We start from the raw sequence: 18,917 nt of genomic DNA on the forward strand, positions 1-18,917 counted from the left end.
AGACCACAAAGGTTTTTGTAACTTTATTTTTAGGTGGCTTTCTTTCTACACGGGCGAGTTCATAAACACCGACTGTTTCTTGAGAGCAGACCGAAGTGGCCAAAAACGAGGGTCGCTTTGACCTGTACTGCATAATTTGAGCGTCTTTGTTCCGTAAAGGTCACAGGGACTACGAAGGTTGAGTGTCCCTTGACCACCAAAGTAGATGTTTGTCTTCTTCGTATGTATTTGAAAAGAGGTCTTGTTATAATAGAAGAGCGTTTGTTGACTTGAGCTGGATGGTGGGGGCCTTCAGAACCGAAGTTTAACAGTTACTGGATTCATTGAGCAATTGACTGAGCACTTGACAGAGTAATCACCATTTGGGGTTGATGCAGTTGGGGGCCTAGGCCACATTTCTTTTGTTGCGATTCCATTTTCTTGTTGAGCAAGTGGCAACACAATGTAACATTTACATAAAAATGTTGTTACAATTCATGTTGATTTGTTTATTGTATTGTATAGAAGCACAGACGAAATGGTGCAGTTTCTAATTTTACCTCGTCATATGTAATCATTTTTTTGAAATTGCCAAAAGTCTTTAAATGATGCTGTTACATGATTTGTCAAGGAATGTACATGTATGTGATGCTTTTCGCATCATGATAAAAATGAAATATTAACTTCATACTATCATAACGTTCAAATGCAGTTTTTTGTGTTTAATATTACAATTTCTCGTAAACAAGCTTGTAACAAAATATACAACTTTGGCAAAATTACTTTAATAAATGCAGCAGTAAAATCAAAGCTGGAATTGTAATATGCGTTTGTTGCATAATGCCATTGTGAAAACTACATTCTTCATATTATTTCCAACTGTATAGACAACAATTTCAATGCAGTCAAAGCTATGTTGTATTGTCATGTTCAGCGTTTTACTTAGGATACTTTTAAATTAACTTTCTGCACTTTTGACTTCCCATAAGCTTCAACGTGTCCATGGTAAGTTTCTCTAAAATATACAACGGATAGATACTGTGGGAGATCGAGGGTTGAACAAGGCAGAGCTTGAGGATTTCCGATGTCCTTCCAGTAGACCTACAACTGCCAGTCAAAATGACAATGCCTAATTTTAAGAACTGAAAAGATAATCATTGGTGCTGTGAAGGCATGTACTAGCCTAGACTTAAAGGGAAGCTCAGCTGAACAATTTTGAACAGTCCCCCCATCTGTCCTTTACAGTCGAGGGCCGAGTTGGACAGTAGGCTGTGACTATTATACATTGACATTGCATTGTTGATAACTCAAATATAGCTAACGGGAATCAATTTCTGCAATATAACCACTGCCGAGTGGACTTTTTTTCTTTAGGGCAGCAGAAAACCCCATCACAAGACCACAATCCCAGTGGTGTTTTAAAGATGAGGCCATGTAGCACAAGGGTGGCATTTGCGGCGAGGTCTGGAGGCTGTGATCAGCGGGAAGTGAAATGCCTTTTTTATGTAGAATTGAAAAACTCCGTGAGGGTGTTAAGCTCGTAGTTGTCGAGCTCCTCCAACAGCATGGGCACCCGACTCTTCACGTTCGTCCCCTTGAACTTGAATTTGTCGATGAACAGATCCGTTATCATACCTGCGGCCATGGTTAGAAAAGAAACAAGATGCTTAAGTTTCTTATTCCGAAGCAATATCAACTGTTTTTCCTGTAACACGTATGTAAGCACTTTGTGAATTGATTTCTGTGTCAATAATGTACTGCACCTAAACTTTGCTATTCACGGCTGCCATTACCATAGAGACGTTCCAGATGGGATGGCTGCTTCTTGAACTCCTCTTGCAGAGAGTCAGCCTCGAGCAGGATAGCACGGTACTCCGCAATCAGGAAATCCATGTTCCCCTCATGCACCTGTAGTTCCTGTTGTCAATGATAGATACAAGGGGAAAACCTTTCTGCATCGAACCTTGCTTCCAAAACCGCAAAAGGATGCTTGGATATGGTCTCAAAAAAAAACTTCAGTCGTCAGGCTCCACTGAAAATCTTCATATTAATGTCTGCCAATCATTTGTTTTTGTATTGCCAACACATCCAGGCTGTACTGCTGCGTTAATACGCAGACTGGAGCTATTACCTAATACAGAACCCGCTGTAAGTAGCACATCATCACTCAGTGGCATTCTTACTGTCACCAGATGCGTAGGGTTCTGGCCTGTGGCTGGCTTACCTTGAGGGCATCTATAAGCTGTACTTTCTTGGCAAGCATCAGTTGGTGTTCCAGCTTGGGGTGGATGAGCTGCAGCGTGTGTCCAATTGAGTCCTCGTTCATGTCTGCCACACGCCATGAATGGGATTAGTGGTGCATTCAGAGTTTTTATATGTTGGTTGGCAATGGACAGCGTGGATCGGTGTCATAAAACGGGAATGTTAAAACATTAACCCACCCACGTGTAAGGATTTTTATGAGCGTACAAGGACACCAAAGGTGTGACACCTTCACCACCACCACCACCACCACCACCACCTTATTAGGAGAATTCAAGATAAAGTCACGTAGAAGAAAAACAATAAAATTATAAAAATATAAAACAATAACATTCTCACGACGTTTCGACTGCAACACAAGCAATCCTCACCTGGTGTGAAAAACGGCAAGAAATTTTTGAAAAAAGTGGCGTTTTTTTCTTAACGTTAAGAAAAAACCGCCACTTTTTTCTAATTTTCTTGCTGTGTTTTTCACACCTGATGATGATTGCTTGTGTTGCAGTCAAAACGTCGTGAGAATTTTATTGCTTTATATTTTTATTATTTTATTGTTTCCCTTCTACGTGACTTTACGGAAAAAACCAAGAATATGAATCCCTGCAGTCACGAAAGCTTTAAATCAAAATTCAAGATAAATTATGTACTTGTGTTTAACTGCATTAAAAGTAAAGGGATACATGACAGCGGTTGATTGCTATTCAATAGATTGTGTCAGAATTAGTGGCTTATTTCAGACATTTGACAGCTTTTTGAAGCATCACACTTATCAGCCATGTTCAGTCCACTGCCAGATGGAGGCTTCACCACATCATCGCCCCACTCCCCATGGTCCCGTAATGCACTTTGCTCCTGTACATGAGCTAATCTCATTATTCCCTCTACACAGTGGTCAGCCTATTGTGCATGATATTCCACTGGCTGCCAATCTTATCACCAGCCTCATTCATTGGACATCATGCATTTTAGTGATGTGTCCTGTCCAAGCCCACTTAACTTTCCTTAGCAGTCAATATGATGTCTCTTGGATTTAACAACAGTGTATGTTACTATGCCTGTACTTTGCTGAAGGTTAAATCTGGCCACTTGGCATCAATCTCACCGTAGGAGATGTTGAGGTTATTTTCCTCTTTGTGGCCTCCTTAGTGAGAATGTCCTTGAGGATGGAGATAGTAGAGATGTTGTCGGACCTGAACACCCCCTCTCCTTTCCTGTAGAGGATAATGTGCATTGTTTTCCATTCAGTTATTAATTCGTATCCTTTATTTGATCCAGCACTTTTCCATTGAGATAACCTCTGATTTTCACGTTTAGCTGCGTACGGTGCGTAAGAAGTTCAACGTAATAACATTTTAAAAGGAAAACTGGGATATAGCACCAAGAAAAATATGAAAAAGTTAAGGGAATCTTACATTTAATGTAACTTAAGAAAACCCCCAACACTGCCAGAGGTCACAGGAGAGACTGTTTATTTTGAAGCTTTTTCCCCACGTAAAATGTGCCCACTTGCTGCCAGATTTGATGGGTGCTGATTGCCTGGTGACAATCATTAATCACAATGCACAGGTCTTGTACAAGTCGTTCAACAGAATAACAAATTAAGAAAAAATCTAAAAGCCGCCAGCTGCCACCCGTTGTTACCTGTAAACACACTCCAGCTGTGTTTCCAGGAAGGTGTTTTGGAAGTAGTACGTGACGCTGTCCCCCACTGGAGCCTTTTCAGGGAGCTCGGGCAGGCAGAACACCACCCACGAGTGTATTTCCGCACAGCTGAACTGGCCCGTCAGTGACAGCGTGTTCATCGGCCTGAAAAAAGACGCAATGCTGTATGCCACAATTGGTCCTTCCTGTACTTTGTCGAGCACAGCTATGAACATGGAAAATTGGGATAAAGCTAGATTTGAAGCTTTCGTGACTGCAAGGATTCATATTCTTAGGGTTTTTCAGTAAAGTCACGTAGGTAAAAAATTAAAATTATATTATTTTATTTTTATTTTACTTTTATGAATTAAAAATTTTTACCTACGTGACTTTACCGAAAAAACCTAATAATATGGGATAAAGCTACCTGAAAATGTACTGAAACGTGTTCTAAACTGTTGTATCATAGGTGAATATAGCCTTTGCGTGCAAACTATGATTCATGTTCCGGCACAATGCACAAACTTGTACATATACAAATAGTAATGCAATTAGCTGTCATGTTGGTAAATATAGAGCAGAGGTAACCCTTCTGTTTGTTTTAACGGTGTAGTTAACCGCATGGTAACACCATATGTAAGGGTCAAGGTACCTACCGCAAATACCACGCCCACATTTCTATCAAAGTGGCGCCGCCAGTCCCATGCAATGTGGGTCATAAACTCTCTTCGATCACTCTGCGTAATAAGAATGTAGTGCATCATGTTTTTTTTATTGTGGGGCTGACCGGCTGGCGTCGATGGTGTGCACGCGCTGGTGCAGCGACAGCGGCTTGATAAGGTACTGCCGCACCTGGCAGGTCTTGGGCTGCAGGCGTGGCGTGATGTAAGCCTGCAGCGTGCCGTACTGGCCCTCGATGGAGCGGATCTGTGCACCGTGACCGTCGCAGTGATCACAGGTGTGCCTTGTGTGTGTCTAAAAGGCCGCGTTGTGCACTTCTTGCGACAGTAGAAACAGAGCCTCGTGTAAAAAAACACTGCACTGACATTTTGTGAATTTTTTTCACATGAACTGCACCGCTTAAAACTACACACAAGAGGGCAGCATTTCAAAATTGATTGCACAATAAGGGAAAATTGCACAATGCGAATGTGATGAATTAGCACATCTCTGTACACATATAAAACCTCCCATCTTGAACCAGAAAGGAAATAATGATTTCACAGTAAGGCATTCTAGGAAGATGTCACAATATAGTAAAATGAAACTTTGTCATTACATTCCCATTCCTTGTGCTTTCCCAAATCAATAATCTCTTTTTAGGACTCGCAATATCTCCATTGGCACAATGTAACAATTTTCGGGTCAAGACATCCACCAAACCTTATTGTCTATCATACAAAATAAATACTCTACCATACATATTCAATATATTTTCTTCGAAAGTTTCCCAAACCACAATGATGGTATGTGCTGAAAGTCATCTGTGTCATCGTAACGAGAGGTGACGCAGTGCTTTTATCACCTATGTGGCTGTCCTGATTCATACTGTTGGTGTATTAACTGTAAAAATATGTACCACAAGCTTCACAGTGGACGTTATAGGTCCCGTAACGTCATTCGCAAGAATAGGTCATTGTACGCCGCGCCATAGTCCAAATAAAAAAAAGCCGCATGTTGCTTCATTGGAATATACATCGCAAGTTTCTTCTGCGAGTGGCAGACCAAAAGCTTGGGCAAATGTTGGTGGTGGTTTCGTGCTGCCTTCCAGCTGCCCTAATGAGCCAGATGGACTGAATGGCTCTCTCTCTAAAAGTAACTTATTTGACTCTCTGATGAATGCATCTCTGTGTGGTGTCTGCTTTTCTTATTCCAATACTTCATGTTGTGTCTCCACTTCTTTCAATCCACACATCCTTGTAATGTGACTGTATCCAATTCACTCTGTGGCCTGGCACTCGGTAATAACGTGGTTGCTAGGAAACGTCATGAGTGAGCATCGGGGCACGTGGTGCCGGAGAGGTGGAAGATTCGTGGCGTTATAAAAACAGGCCAGGCATAGAGATGTATGGAGCGAGAGAGCCGGGAGACGAGGCACGGAGATATATGGAGCAAAACAATAAAGAGCACAGATGTGTTGAAAGAATCAGACACCACACGAGAGAATGGAGTGAGTGAGAAAATTTGAAGACATATAGAGCATCGGAGAAGCAGTGAGAATGAGAAATAGAAGCAAAAAACCACACGATGAGTTATGTTTTTATGGCAAAAATAATCCCCGATTCAACATTTTCTGGATCTAATGTTCGGTTTTAAGTCTCATGAAGAACATTAGATTGAGGTTTCACTGTATTAGCGTGAATGTATGTGATAAGGGAAAGAGACAAACTAGCAGAGGGACCTGATTTGTATGTGGGCTGCCTCGTTATATATTAATGCACTTTAAAATGTGGCTTTCTTCTTGGCTTGTAGCCAATAAAGCTAATTGTGGTGCAGTGCAATTCTGCCAACCTTCAACTCCAGGCGTGTCGTGTTGGCTTGGCATCGGTATGTTGCCAGAAGGAAGTTGCCGTTTAACTGTGAAAACAAAGCGACGAGTAACCTCAGACATTTAGGGATAACGGTTTGGATCGCACCCCAGATCAGCGTTTCTGTGCAATTATTATATATTGGGAGACTGTGCATTGCTCCTGCTCAAAGCTTTCTACATGAGTTTAAAGTGACATCTTGCAGGCAAGGGAATATGTAATAATTGTGCAATGTTTTTGCTAACCTCGGTGTCACAAGCGCTGTAGCTCACCACAGCCGAGTTTTTTTCCACATCCAGTAAATCTATGGGCACGTCGCTCTACAGCACAAACGGGAGATGAAGGCACAAGTTGACTCACAACATTAAGATGCATTACATTGTTTTCAATTAACATAGCTGTATAACACATTCCTGCGGAGGGAGCTGGTAGGAACGTTGGGTTGCTCGGTCAATGGCCAGGGTCAACGGCGGCGTGGTGTATTCCGCAAATATGCCCGACTGTGAGGGCGGGCACAAGCCGGCGTGAGTAGGTTAAACGTTGAGTTTTATAAGGGCACCACGGGGTGACCAGCCCCTCCCCACCCAGCCCCTCCCCACCCAGCCCCACCCCTCCCACCCCCCACTCAGCCCCTCCCCACTCTGCCCACCCAGCCCCACCCAGCCCCACCCCACCCAGCCCCTCCCCACCCAGCCCCTCCCTCCCCATCCAGCCCCTCCCTGCACGACGGACACAATAATCCCCTGTGGGCTGGTGTAACCAAGAGGTTCCTACCAGTATAACACAGTTGATAACTATAGAGAGAAACACGATATTTAAAGACAAAGTTGGTAAACGTGTCTTACGTCATCTTGTGATATACTATACATGGCTTATGTTACAAAATTTATGGACAGTTTGTATAACTTCTACATTATTTTTACACTGCTCATAAACAATTGTGTGTAAAATTAACATTGCCCTTCATGGTTTCCTATAAAAAAAACACAACAATAACAAAGACTCCGCCCATGTCAGCATATGAATCATAAAGGAAGACTGGGTGGGGCACACCCCTTGTAAACTTCTCACAACAGTATGTAAATAGGGCACTGCAAGCTCTCGATTACACTGCAAACACATCACCCCATAGAGTCCTTTTGCATCTCCGGATCCGTCGTGTGAGCACAAACACTGCTGCGACCCCTGACCTGCAGCATGACGTGGTCCATGGCTGTCTGCACCTCGATGGACAGAACGTAGCTGGCGTCGTCGCGGCCCAACGTGAAGCGGTCATTGACGTGGAAGAGTGGCACGGTGGCCACCGCCGAGTCGGACTGCGACGTGAGCTGGTAGTGGTCACGCTCCGTCATCACCTGCAGCTGGAGCTGCTCCAGCTCTGCCCTGGGACCGCACAGAGCCAACGGTGACCACAACCATCGCACTTAAGGAGACCTATTGCTATTGAGAATAGGTTTTCCCCTTTTCTCGGGCAACAAAACAGGTGTTAAGATGTTAGAACACCAAACTGAAACCTTTTTACAAGGAATCATGTCTGCATTAACCACAATACTTGTGGTCAGAATGTAAACAAAAAACATACTCTTTACCGAAAGAACCAAGAAGATGAATCCCTGCAGTCACGAAAGCTTTAAATCGAAATACTCTGATAATATATATTGAGCCTAGTCTCAAAAGAAAGCTGTCTCTGGTGTGGACCAATCAGTTTCAAAGACGCATATATTATCAGTGTTTTTTGTTTGCATTCTAACCGCAAATACTGTGGTTAATGCAGACATGATTCCTTGTAAAAGGTTTCAGTTTTGTTGCCAGAAAAAAGTGGAAAACCTCTTCTCATATTATGATACTGGCAAAGGAGATCCCATGATGTAACCTATTGATATTTGTAAGGAAATGCTATGGACAAGCAGTTTGTAGGTATACTGTATTTGCATTTAATCATATGTGGTGTGACCCTGCCATATGCGGTCTTTTTGTAAGACTACTTTAGTTGGGATTTTTTTTCATGAACATGTCTTTATTGCTAAGTTTGTATGTACAGTACATGTGCTTTAGTGATTATATATTGCATTCTGTAAAAAGCCTTAGTGGTTCATAAAAAAGGTTGTACTCATTCTGTCATTGTATTATTGCAATATAATTTTAGCATAGACTTCAATCAGCTCTGGCTTACTATAACACTATAGTGCAGTGATGGCCTGAGTTTGATTTGGCTGGAAGTGAACAATTTGAAGTCTGTGTAAATGTCATTGTCGAATCCCAGCTTATGTAACACTTTAATTTCATCAGTCAGCAAGGACTCTGGCCTAGGGAAGGTGTTGTGACATTTTATTTGACAGGAAAGTGTTCCAAGCCCCCAAATCAAATTGTGGTGCTAATATTTGTTGACATGTGATGTGTACATATGCATCAATAATGAATAAGGCTAGAAGTGATTGGGTGGCTCTGAGGACTTATGCTACGGTAGAATCCTGAGCAAACACCACTGAGATTCAGGCTTATAAAAGTTGGGTCCTCCATCTAAAGAAGTATTTTTTTATGACTACAGAGGTAGTATTTTCTTTGAATGTAAATGTCTTTGTCATCTGTATCATTAACAACCGTGTTTAGCATACAAAACATATATTTAAAGACAGTCTTGTAGAACGGCTTGAATGTTTCTCCTTTTACTCTAAGGATATTGGAACATTACTTTAGTTTGATTGTTTGAGCCTCGGGAATTTACAATGATTCTTAAGAACGTCGATATAGTTTTGTGTAACTTAGGCAACTTCAGTTTCATTTATTGCAGCAGCCCACAGTTCCTAAAAACACTAGTGAAGGTATTTTTTTTTCTTAAACTAAGATTGAATTTAAACCACTGCATAGCTCATAATGAAGACACTGACAAAGAAAATTAAACAAAATCTTAAAAGTGTCCCAAGTATCTGAAGATAAGTTTTAACTCACATTTAGAGGCAGAACACAGTCAATTTGAGACCTCAAATTGACTGAGACCTCAAATTGACTGTTAAGAAAATTAAGTGAGCCTTAACAGGAAACGTCATTGGAAGGGACGACCAGCAGTCGATACTAACGAGTGGCAGCCAAAGAAGCGAACACATCTCAGTGGGCAGCCACCGCGCAGATATAGCGATGAGATCAGCACACATGCAGGGGCTAGATGGAGCCGACTCCACTATGGGGGTGGGGCTTGTACTCGCAAAAAGGGGTACATATACGTAAATAAAATGTGTAATATATTATATCCATGCAGTAGTTTCCCCCTGTGAGATGAACTAAAAAAAGAATCGGTAATGCTTGCAGGGTGGCAAAGGCTTAAGTTCACTTTCTGACACTGTGATGGTTTAGTCAGTGGATGATTTGGATGTGTCCTGGCACCCATATGCATGCACATAACCCCCACTGTGGTACCTTATGTTGTCGAGTTTAGTCTGCATCTCCCGACTAATTTTCACCTCCTCGCCAGATCCCACCGACTTCTGCAAAGGTTCTGTGGTGAGCCCAGACACCCAGCCTGTGTGGAGCGGGCACCAGGAGCAGCAGCAGGTAAGTACCCTCCGGTTCAGACACAGGTGTAGGATTGCATTGCTAAAACAGGACAATGTCAGTGGGAAATAATTACCTGCGTATGTGGCTGTGATGATCTCATCGTAGCCATCCTTTCCAACGCAGCCACCCTGAATCGATGTGATGCTTTCAGAAAGAGCCTGCGTACACAATGAACCACAGGTGCTGGATGATTTTGTAAAAATAAATAAATAAGCATGAATCTAGACATTGATTTATCTACAGCTGGTGCCCCGTGTGTGTCTTCAAACAGAGCAATAAGAACAATTAGGGCATATTACACTTGCGTGCAGCTTACTGTCTTCTTGTAATGCGCACGGGACATCGTTTGCCCCTTGGCTTCACAGATGTGTCCATGCATACACATTAGGCGTCAGAGCAAATGCTGTGCTTGCCAACATGAAAAATGGGTCCGGTCATACAAGCCACTTCCTACACACACTACGCTCATCACCCCCCACCCGTCTTACATGCTCGTAGCGTAGCACAGGATCACCCACAGAGTCGAAGCCATACACCTCAACCGTGCCGTCATCCCGTCCCACCAGCACGTCCTTGACACCGTCCCCCAGGATGTCAAAGCAGTCCATGCAGAGCACGCCTGCAGAACCAAGTCACATGCACCGATCAATACTCATATCGCAACCGTGCAAACCGTCAGCGTATGACCTTCATTCAGACGCATTACCAGGCAGCCGTTAAGTACATCGCTTTTATTTAATGTGTCACTTTCCTCCATTTTGCCCATGCCTCACATCGGTGTGTACAAGGACATATATCCAATGACACTTTTTTGGCAAGATGAAAATAGTTTAGTTTTATTTGTATATTTTTTAAGTGATTTGTTTACCTTTCATATACTTTGCACTCCTATCGTGTTTTTGTATTTGTTGTTGTAACGTTCTGACCCACCCCTACTGGAACATCTGTGAAAAAGAGCTTTATAGCTCATCGGATTTCTCCAGTATGAATATTCTGATAAAACCCCACATTGTCTGACTAAAATCTAACATGTATATAAAAATTTCCAAGTAACAATTTAGAGTTTTCAGCAGCTCGTTCAATTTTGTTTACTAAAATGTCCACTAGGCACTCCAAATGCATTGACCTATGCATACCTTTTTATATTCCACTGCCAAAGCTTTTTGACTGCCCATCTTTTGAATGCTAAACAACGCGTAAAATCCACAATAATTCAAGCTATAAGACATACGTAGCTCTGTTTATGTAAAATACAGCTGGAGTTAAGCGTTCTCACCTCCCCTCTGCTTTTCGTTGACAATTTCCCAGCGATGTGTCGCCTCTGTCGGCTTGATTTGCAACAACCCTAGCTTTCCATCCGCAGTGCCGTACAGAACATCCTGTCCGCTGTCTCCTGCACACATCGTCAAAGCCACCATCACGACCGGCAACGCCAAGACAACCGGCACCATCAGTGACACATCAAGTGAGCTCCTTGCCGTGTATCGCCACAACATGTTACAGACAGTTTTGCAGGTTTCTTACCTCCATTTCTACCAAACAGGGCGAGCACTGACGGCGAGCCAGGTACCTCCATTTCGTACCGTAAACTTGATTGCTGAAAATACAAAAAATGGAGCCATGTCAGGGCAGACATCCATCCACACTTGCAGCATAATGGTCAGATTAGTGTTGAAATATATGGCAAATAGCATGACTGCGTGACAAGAGTGGTAAAAAACACATACAATCCGTGTATAGACTTCATAACTAATGTGTGCGAAGATACATCAGCAGCCAACCTTGAGCACCCGTAGGACACGGTCGTTGCACGCCAGGACAGGCGTCAGGTCCGGCACGCGCTCGGCCGGCAGACAGAGCAGGTCACTGATCTTGTCCGTGGAGAGAAAGTAGTTTTTGTCCTGGCAGTCCCTGTAGTGATTGTAGATATAGCTTCCGCACAGGAAGAGGTCTGCACCGGAGACATACCTGAAGAGAGTGCAATGCATGCCGTGAGTTTCCACCTACTAACGGGCTATGGGTTGGTTTTCATTTATTACATTTTATACATCCTTTGCAATTTACCCAACTTATAACAATTCCAACACACATGGACCACGAAGATGTCAGAAAGTTGTGTCAATGTAATTGAAATGTAATGTAATCAAATTTTACATGGTGTGGTAAAAATGAAGGAGAAATGTTCATGCTAGGTTAATTTACTTATCACATTGGTGAGCTTAGCAATCTGCACATCAATACACCACAAATATTTTTTCAGATTTGAATCATAGTAATTTTAATAAATTAGGTTCAACACTCCATAAAGTGTTTTTTTTTACAACATTCACTTAATTTATAACTGAAAAACATTTTACAAAATATATTATCAGAGTGTTTTTTTTGCATGTTCACCACAAGTACGTGTGGTTATTGGAGATATGATTCATTGAAAAAGGTTTCTGTTTGGTGTTTAACATCTTAACACCTGTTTTATTGCCAGAAAAGGTAAAACTTATTCTTATTTTTTCATATTTTACAAATATCCACAATTTTATCATGCCATCATTTTAATGAGTACATTGCAAGTATAGACAACAGAAATAATTTCAGTAATTTAAAACAAGCATATCAAAGTCGCTGACAAAATTATCTAAATGTTTTTTTTTATTATAACTGAAAGGTGACCTCGTAAGAGCAGGGTAAAGTGCTAGTCCAGTGTGCCAGCTGGCAGACACAGTGATGGGGGGTTATTTGTGCTCACATCGATTGGATGCTCTCCGCCATGTTTGTCTCGAAGTTCAGGAACTGTTTTCCCTTCTTGGTGAAGCCGCGCACCTCGGGCCCCGCAGCCACAAACACCTTCTCCTGGGGGGTGCCAGTGGCGCCACCCAGCTCCAGCCGCTGCAGCTTTGGGCCTGGCAGTGTCTTGAACACTGGCTGAAGGGCATCGGATAAAAGAGAACGTTTTTGAGCCACTAAACCTAGAGATTATTCAGGTGAAGCTGAAAAATACATTTTTCTGCTATAGTAGATTTTTCAGCTTGATGTTGATTATTGTTACCCAAGTGCACAAGTCATACAGACGCATGATTTTGACAACAAAGACTTCAATGTCATACTTGGCATTCTACTTTCAAATCTTTGTCCACATCCACTTTATGTTTTAAAATGTTTGCCAGTTATAAATAAAGTGAATGTTATAAAAAAAACTGAATGGAATGCTGAACTATATTTATTACAATTACTAAGATTCTTGAAATCAACCAAACCTCCAGACACTTAATTTCCAAGTTAAATTTAAACGGGGTTGTTGCCCACAGCACCAGACATTACTGTCACAAGCACGAATGCGGTCTCCTTGAAATTACATCGATAACTCAAGACTTCATGCCATTCCAGTAAAGTACAATCATTTATCCCTTACATATTCCTAAAGACAGCACTTAGAAACAATCGATTTAAATCTGCTTGGGAATGTTGTGGCATTGGGTCATGAGGTTTTCTCAGTAATAATGTGACAATCTGACTTTAATATATTGTACTATGAGTTTTCAATTAAATACTAATTGCACAAGTTCGCTTTCAATTAGAAATGTATACTAGTTATATGGTCCTGACTCATTTTTATTCATTTTTGTTAAGTATTGGCTTGCCAATGTACCACGACTTCGCCTTTCTTGATGCCAAAGCACGTGAGGACGCCGTTTTGGTCTCCAACAGCAACCTGTAGCAAGGAAATAAAAACTGGCTTTTAGAAAATAATCCTTCAGAAAATAGGTGTAAATTCTGAACAATACTAAGCTTCACCACTCCCTAAGTGGTGTCCACAATGTTTTTCCAGCAAAGGAACATGTGCTTTCAACATTGCATAAGGTTATTTTCACTGCTCATGTGTAAGCATATACAGCTCATTTTCAATCCACTGCTGGGTGAGGGCTTCCTCATGTTGTGCAGGTAGTGGGGGCTATTTGACCATACCTCACCATACTGTCCAGTGTGAGCTACTGAAGTTGAGGAGCATAGATGGGAGTATAGAATCTTCTTGTTTCTTTCGGTAAAGTCACGTAGAAGGGAAGTAATAAAATAATAAAAATAAAACATAATAAAACAATTCTCACGACGTTTCGCCTACAACGCAAGCAGCCGTCTTCAGGTGAAGAATGAGACACTACCAAACTAGGAGCTTATATATAAGCTGCATTGGGGGTTGAAGAGCGCCTTAACAAAAAGAATGTGCATGTGAAGAGGGATTTAGCATATTCATGGAAAATGCGTAGGCGTTGGGCGGGGGGGTGTCAAAGTCATATTATGCCCATGCATTATGCAGGATCAGCAGCAAGGGAGTATAGAAGTACAGTAGAACAATAGGATTTGTTGCACTTCCTTCTGCAGCCTAAAACAACCTGCCAAGCAATACCCAGGCTTAAGCCTCTTTAGTTTCAGATAAGTGACCAGATTGGGCCAATTCTGGTGATTTGGTCAGAGGCTTCACAGCTCAACACGAATCAAATGCGCACTCAAGCAGGTGCTAATCCAGTATGTATGTCTAAAGCATGCCTTTATATAACATTCTGCAATGTCATAATTGTGCATTGTAGCTATACTACAGCACGCTTTATTTGTCGGCAGTATAGTTAAAGAGAAAAAACCCCGCCTGCGCAAAGTCATGACATTTACGATTGTTGATGCAGTACAACAGCCCAACAGCCCACTCCAAAGGGCCTAATTTAAACATAGAAATGCAGACCAAAATTAGTCATCTCTGGCAGTCAGTGCTGCAAAATTTTGAGCTATGAATAGTACACAAATTAACAGATGTTTCATTTTAAATAAAAGTACAACACTGCAATTGAGGCTAAGATGCACTATGAATAGTATGCTTTGTGATGGCAGGCGGAAATACGAAATAATCCAATTATGTCCAATGTACAATGCAACGCCTAAACACAATTTGAAGCAAAACCCAGGCTTAATAAAGACGCCCATCGTGTGATGCAGTGCCAGATCACCATTGAGGACTCTGTGTACCACCAAACAAGGATGATAATACTTGTTAAACCAAGTAAACTGATTAATTTCACGCTGTATAATTCTCAGCCAATTTCAGAGGGTGCTGTTTCTGTCTAGCTTGTCTATTAAACCCCCTTGATGAAATACATCTTCAAGCTCAGCATATACAGTGAAAGAGTCAAGTTTGTCAATTAGAAATGGTTATAAGTAAATGCACACAGTCGAGTCGAATTATGAGTAATATGTAAGTCCTGGGTAAATTGAGAGGCGGAGATGATTTTACATGTACGCATAAACTTCATTTTTGGCAGCACTACCCGAGATGGCAAGGTGCATTTTAAACAATCAGTACTGTATCTTTATTTAGGCTAAATAAATCCGATGAGCTATGAAACTCGTTTTCACAGATGTCCAGTAGTAGGGCTTTGTCAGCAAGGTACATCGGCAAACAATAAAAACAAACTATAAGAGCAAGTTAGAGAAAATGTAAGCAAGTCGCAAAAATATATCAATATACATAAAGGATAGAAGTACAAATTTCACAAGTACATACATTCCTGCCGCTTTGGCAACACCAAAAGCAGGCTTGGGCAAAGGACGGCAAAGCAACAACAGCAAAAACAAAAAAACACAATCCCAGACCCCCACACCTTCTGCATGGCTCTGCGTCCCGAAGGTGGCAACAGCTTCATGGTTTTCTGTGACGTTACTCCCACCTGCGGCAAAAGTTTCATTTGTTCAAACATGATAGTATTTAAAACTACAAGTAAAGTACACTCTAATAAACAAACTCCAATACGTTGCTTTGAAATTTGAAACCTTGGATGTGCAACTGAGTAGGTAACAAATGGACCTTATGGTGGTTACCCCGGGGTATCATAGTACCCGGCTCTCGCACAATGTCCGTGATGCAGTCATCTTTAGTCTCTGTTGATGGCGATGTGGCAATCGACTCATCTCGACGAGCTGTACACGATGCACTTTGGTGCATGGGGTTTCGGCGTAATCGTCATCGCTGCGTTTCGACATCGCGGAGTGGCACTGATTTCGGATTGATTGGTACCCCAGTCGCGGAGTTAAGTACACCCCTGGAAAAAATAGTGTCCCAGAAATAAAATATTTAATTGCCTTGGCCATTTAGTATTATTTGGTCACCCCGGGGTACCGCCATAAGGATCAATTGTTGTTGTAGGCAGCACTTGATCACAACCATCATCTTCGGGTTAGAGTGGCTACTGTTGCATCTAATTATGTTAATCATATTCTTGGTTCTTTCGGTAAAGTCACGTAGAAGGGATAATTTAATTGGTTTATTTAGTATTATTTTATTATTTCCATTCTACATGATTTTACCGAAAGAACCAAGAATATGAATCCCTGCAGTCACGAAAGCTTTAAATCGAAATTTATGTTAATCATCTCTAAAGTCCTTAAGTTATACCAGCTCACACTGCCTCCACCCTAAGAAGACATGGGCAGCTCTCCAGCAATAAACAGGCAGCTTACTGCTTAACATAGAATACAGATTACTTACTGTAAGGTATTGGTGCAAAGACCTCTAAATAGATAAACCTTGCCATATGGTGCGTAGTGTATGCCGTGTTTTAAATGTCTACCAAAATACCAAACTTACTTACATAGGGTGATTAATGTCTGGCTCAAATTTACAAAATAAGAAAATATTGTTTTATTACAGTGTCTTCCAAGTCTTTCTCCTCAATGAGAATGTATATCAGTAGCCTCCCACATGGTTTTATATCACAGTGTTAATTAAATACGACATGCATTTATGCATGGAATGGCACTGATTGGTAAATATTCCCTTTAATCAGGTGAAAGTTTGTTGAGAGAAAAACACATTTTTTTGCAGAAGTGACCTGTGCAGCGAAGAACAGTTAAATAGTTGACATCAATGTTGTGTCCATTTATTTATAATACAAAGACGTTTCTGGTTTACAATTATGGAACGTGTACGGATCTGTATCTATGTATGTTAAGTGTAAACATTGCTTCCTTTAATGTGTTCTTACGATTGTGTTGTTCATTTTACTCGGCTTAAATGACCCGTTATTACATTCTTGTTATGGGCTACTTCATATATTCCCACCACTGATCTAAAGGATACACTTAATGCAAATTGACGAGCAGTACAGCAGTTAAATAGTGACAGGTCTCCCTTGCAAAATTTATTTGTCTCAATGCTGATGGTTCTGATTCATTATGCTGATGGTTATTCAAAACAGATGACGATTTATAAAAAAACTCTTAAGTGATTGACGTTTGCGACTGACGACGATGTTGATGAAGGATACCTCTTAATTGAATGACAGTGAAGTATTATTACAATTATAATTCATTGTAATCTAACTATTGTTTTTAAATGTAATCACTGATGATGGTTATGATGTTGACCGAACACTCACTTGTAGGTAGTCCACGCGGCTGAGATTAAGTTCCATCATCTTTACGCTTGGAGTCTTTATAAACAAAATCAACAATTAAATTTAGCAATATCAACAAATATAAACTCTACGAACAATAAACAGGGTCAGGCGAGCCTCGGGCCTACAGTTTCAAACACGGCGCGTTGCAGCTCGCGGTACGTCCGCGGCTGCGTCAAGGCGAGCCGCACGAAAACACAACGATCTCCCGCTTTATCTTGCTATTGTAGTCATTGTTAAGTTATTTGTTTGTTGTTTGTTATTGTTGGCGTTTAAATGCCGAGTCGCTCATAACGGGAGAGGCTTAGCGCGCCCGTTGCCATGGCGATGTCGTGCGGTGCCCGGGCGACCGCTCTCCATTGGCCCAGACGCGGGCACGTGACCATTGGCCCAGGCGCGAGCACGTGACCGCAGGCGTGGCCATGGGTCGGCACGCACGTGGCTTTACTGTAATGACGTCATCCATTCATTCATCCCTCTGAAGATGTATTCAATCAGCCATTCTCTAGCCACTGTTGGGTGATAACCACGCTTGTTTAGAACAACACCTACCCCCCCCCCCCCGTAGTAATGACAACGGTGAGTAATGCATTTTTTATTTTTTATTATAAAACGCCGAAATGGGTCGCAAGACACGACAGGATTTCAGGACGGGTCCCCGGATTGCGATGTTTGGGCAATTATCTTCTTTAAATAATAATAATTACAGATTACACGTGTATATATCGCCTTTCGCAAAATCTCAAGGCCATTTATATCAATGGCAATGGGTGTGGTGGTGAGAAATAAGTGGCTGAGTTATAACAGAAAATGCCTTCTGGTTTGCGTTTTTTTCCTATCGCAGAAACAAACGTGATCGACGTTTTGGGCAATGTCCCATGTCACACAGTGGACGCTAGAATGCTGCACATTCAGTATCTGGTTCCATCCATTTGGTTATCTTAAAATATAAAGTGTATTTGTAACGCAGTGGATCGCATACGTAGTGTTATTTCTATAAAAGCTGTGTTAATGTTTTTTTTAAACCATGACAATTTACAATACTGGTGATTGCAGTCGAGTAATAAACCTGATGTGCAATCGAAGCTACGATGTCGCGCAGTGGACTGGGAGATCAGAGAGAGGGGAGACGACGAGAGGAAGCAATGAGATGGGGTGCAAGAGAGAGTGAGAGGGGCTGGCGGAGAGCAGCAGGGATGAGGAGTGAATATTCGGACCGAGAAGAGGGGACAAGGACAGAGGACGGTAAAACAGAAGAGAAACGGAGGGGGGGGGGGGGAAAGCGCATAGGGAAGACAAAGAGAATGAGAGATTGGGGAACAGGGAGAGAGAAGGGGACGGGGACAGCGAGTGAGGAGTGGATGCGCAGAGCAGAGAGATTCAGGAGAGATCGCGGCAAGACAGAGATGAGACGAGACGACAGCGGAGGGAGAGGATGGAGATGAGAGAGACGGGGAAAGCGGCATGATAGATACAAGGAGAGCTAGCGGGCAATCAAGAGACAATGAGGGCGAGTGGGGGGCCG

At 41.9% G+C, this 18,917-nt stretch overlaps 2 protein-coding genes across 2 annotated transcripts in view; one reads left to right on the top strand and one right to left on the bottom strand.

Annotated features, from left to right (window-relative positions):
• Window positions 1–8: 8 nt before the first annotated feature.
• BBS7 (Bardet-Biedl syndrome 7) lies at window positions 9–17,753 on the bottom strand. Its single transcript, XM_061552327.1, is given in 20 exon segments — window positions 9–1,614; window positions 1,773–1,896; window positions 2,204–2,307; window positions 3,341–3,361; window positions 3,364–3,449; window positions 3,880–4,044; window positions 4,667–4,806; window positions 6,391–6,456; window positions 6,653–6,727; window positions 7,598–7,790; window positions 9,822–9,924; window positions 10,033–10,117; window positions 10,448–10,578; window positions 11,236–11,352; window positions 11,484–11,556; window positions 11,741–11,927; window positions 12,703–12,878; window positions 13,603–13,665; window positions 15,602–15,667; window positions 17,375–17,753. Coding segments are annotated over 20 exon segments (2,148 nt in total). The 5' UTR covers window positions 17,414–17,753; the 3' UTR covers window positions 9–1,480.
• The window catches only part of DCLK1 (doublecortin like kinase 1), a 66,781-nt gene continuing 59,177 nt past the window's right edge, over window positions 11,314–18,917 (top strand). The window contains exon 1 of the mRNA XM_061552323.1: window positions 11,314–11,424. The gene's annotated coding sequence lies outside the window, so the exon portion shown is untranslated. The remainder of the gene's footprint in view (window positions 11,425–18,917) is intronic.

This window comes from Lethenteron reissneri, chromosome 16 (assembly GCF_015708825.2).
Source record: "Lethenteron reissneri isolate LAM-NWPU_2019-01 chromosome 16, ASM1570882v1, whole genome shotgun sequence".
Lineage (NCBI taxonomy): Eukaryota > Metazoa > Chordata > Hyperoartia > Petromyzontiformes > Petromyzontidae > Lethenteron > Lethenteron reissneri.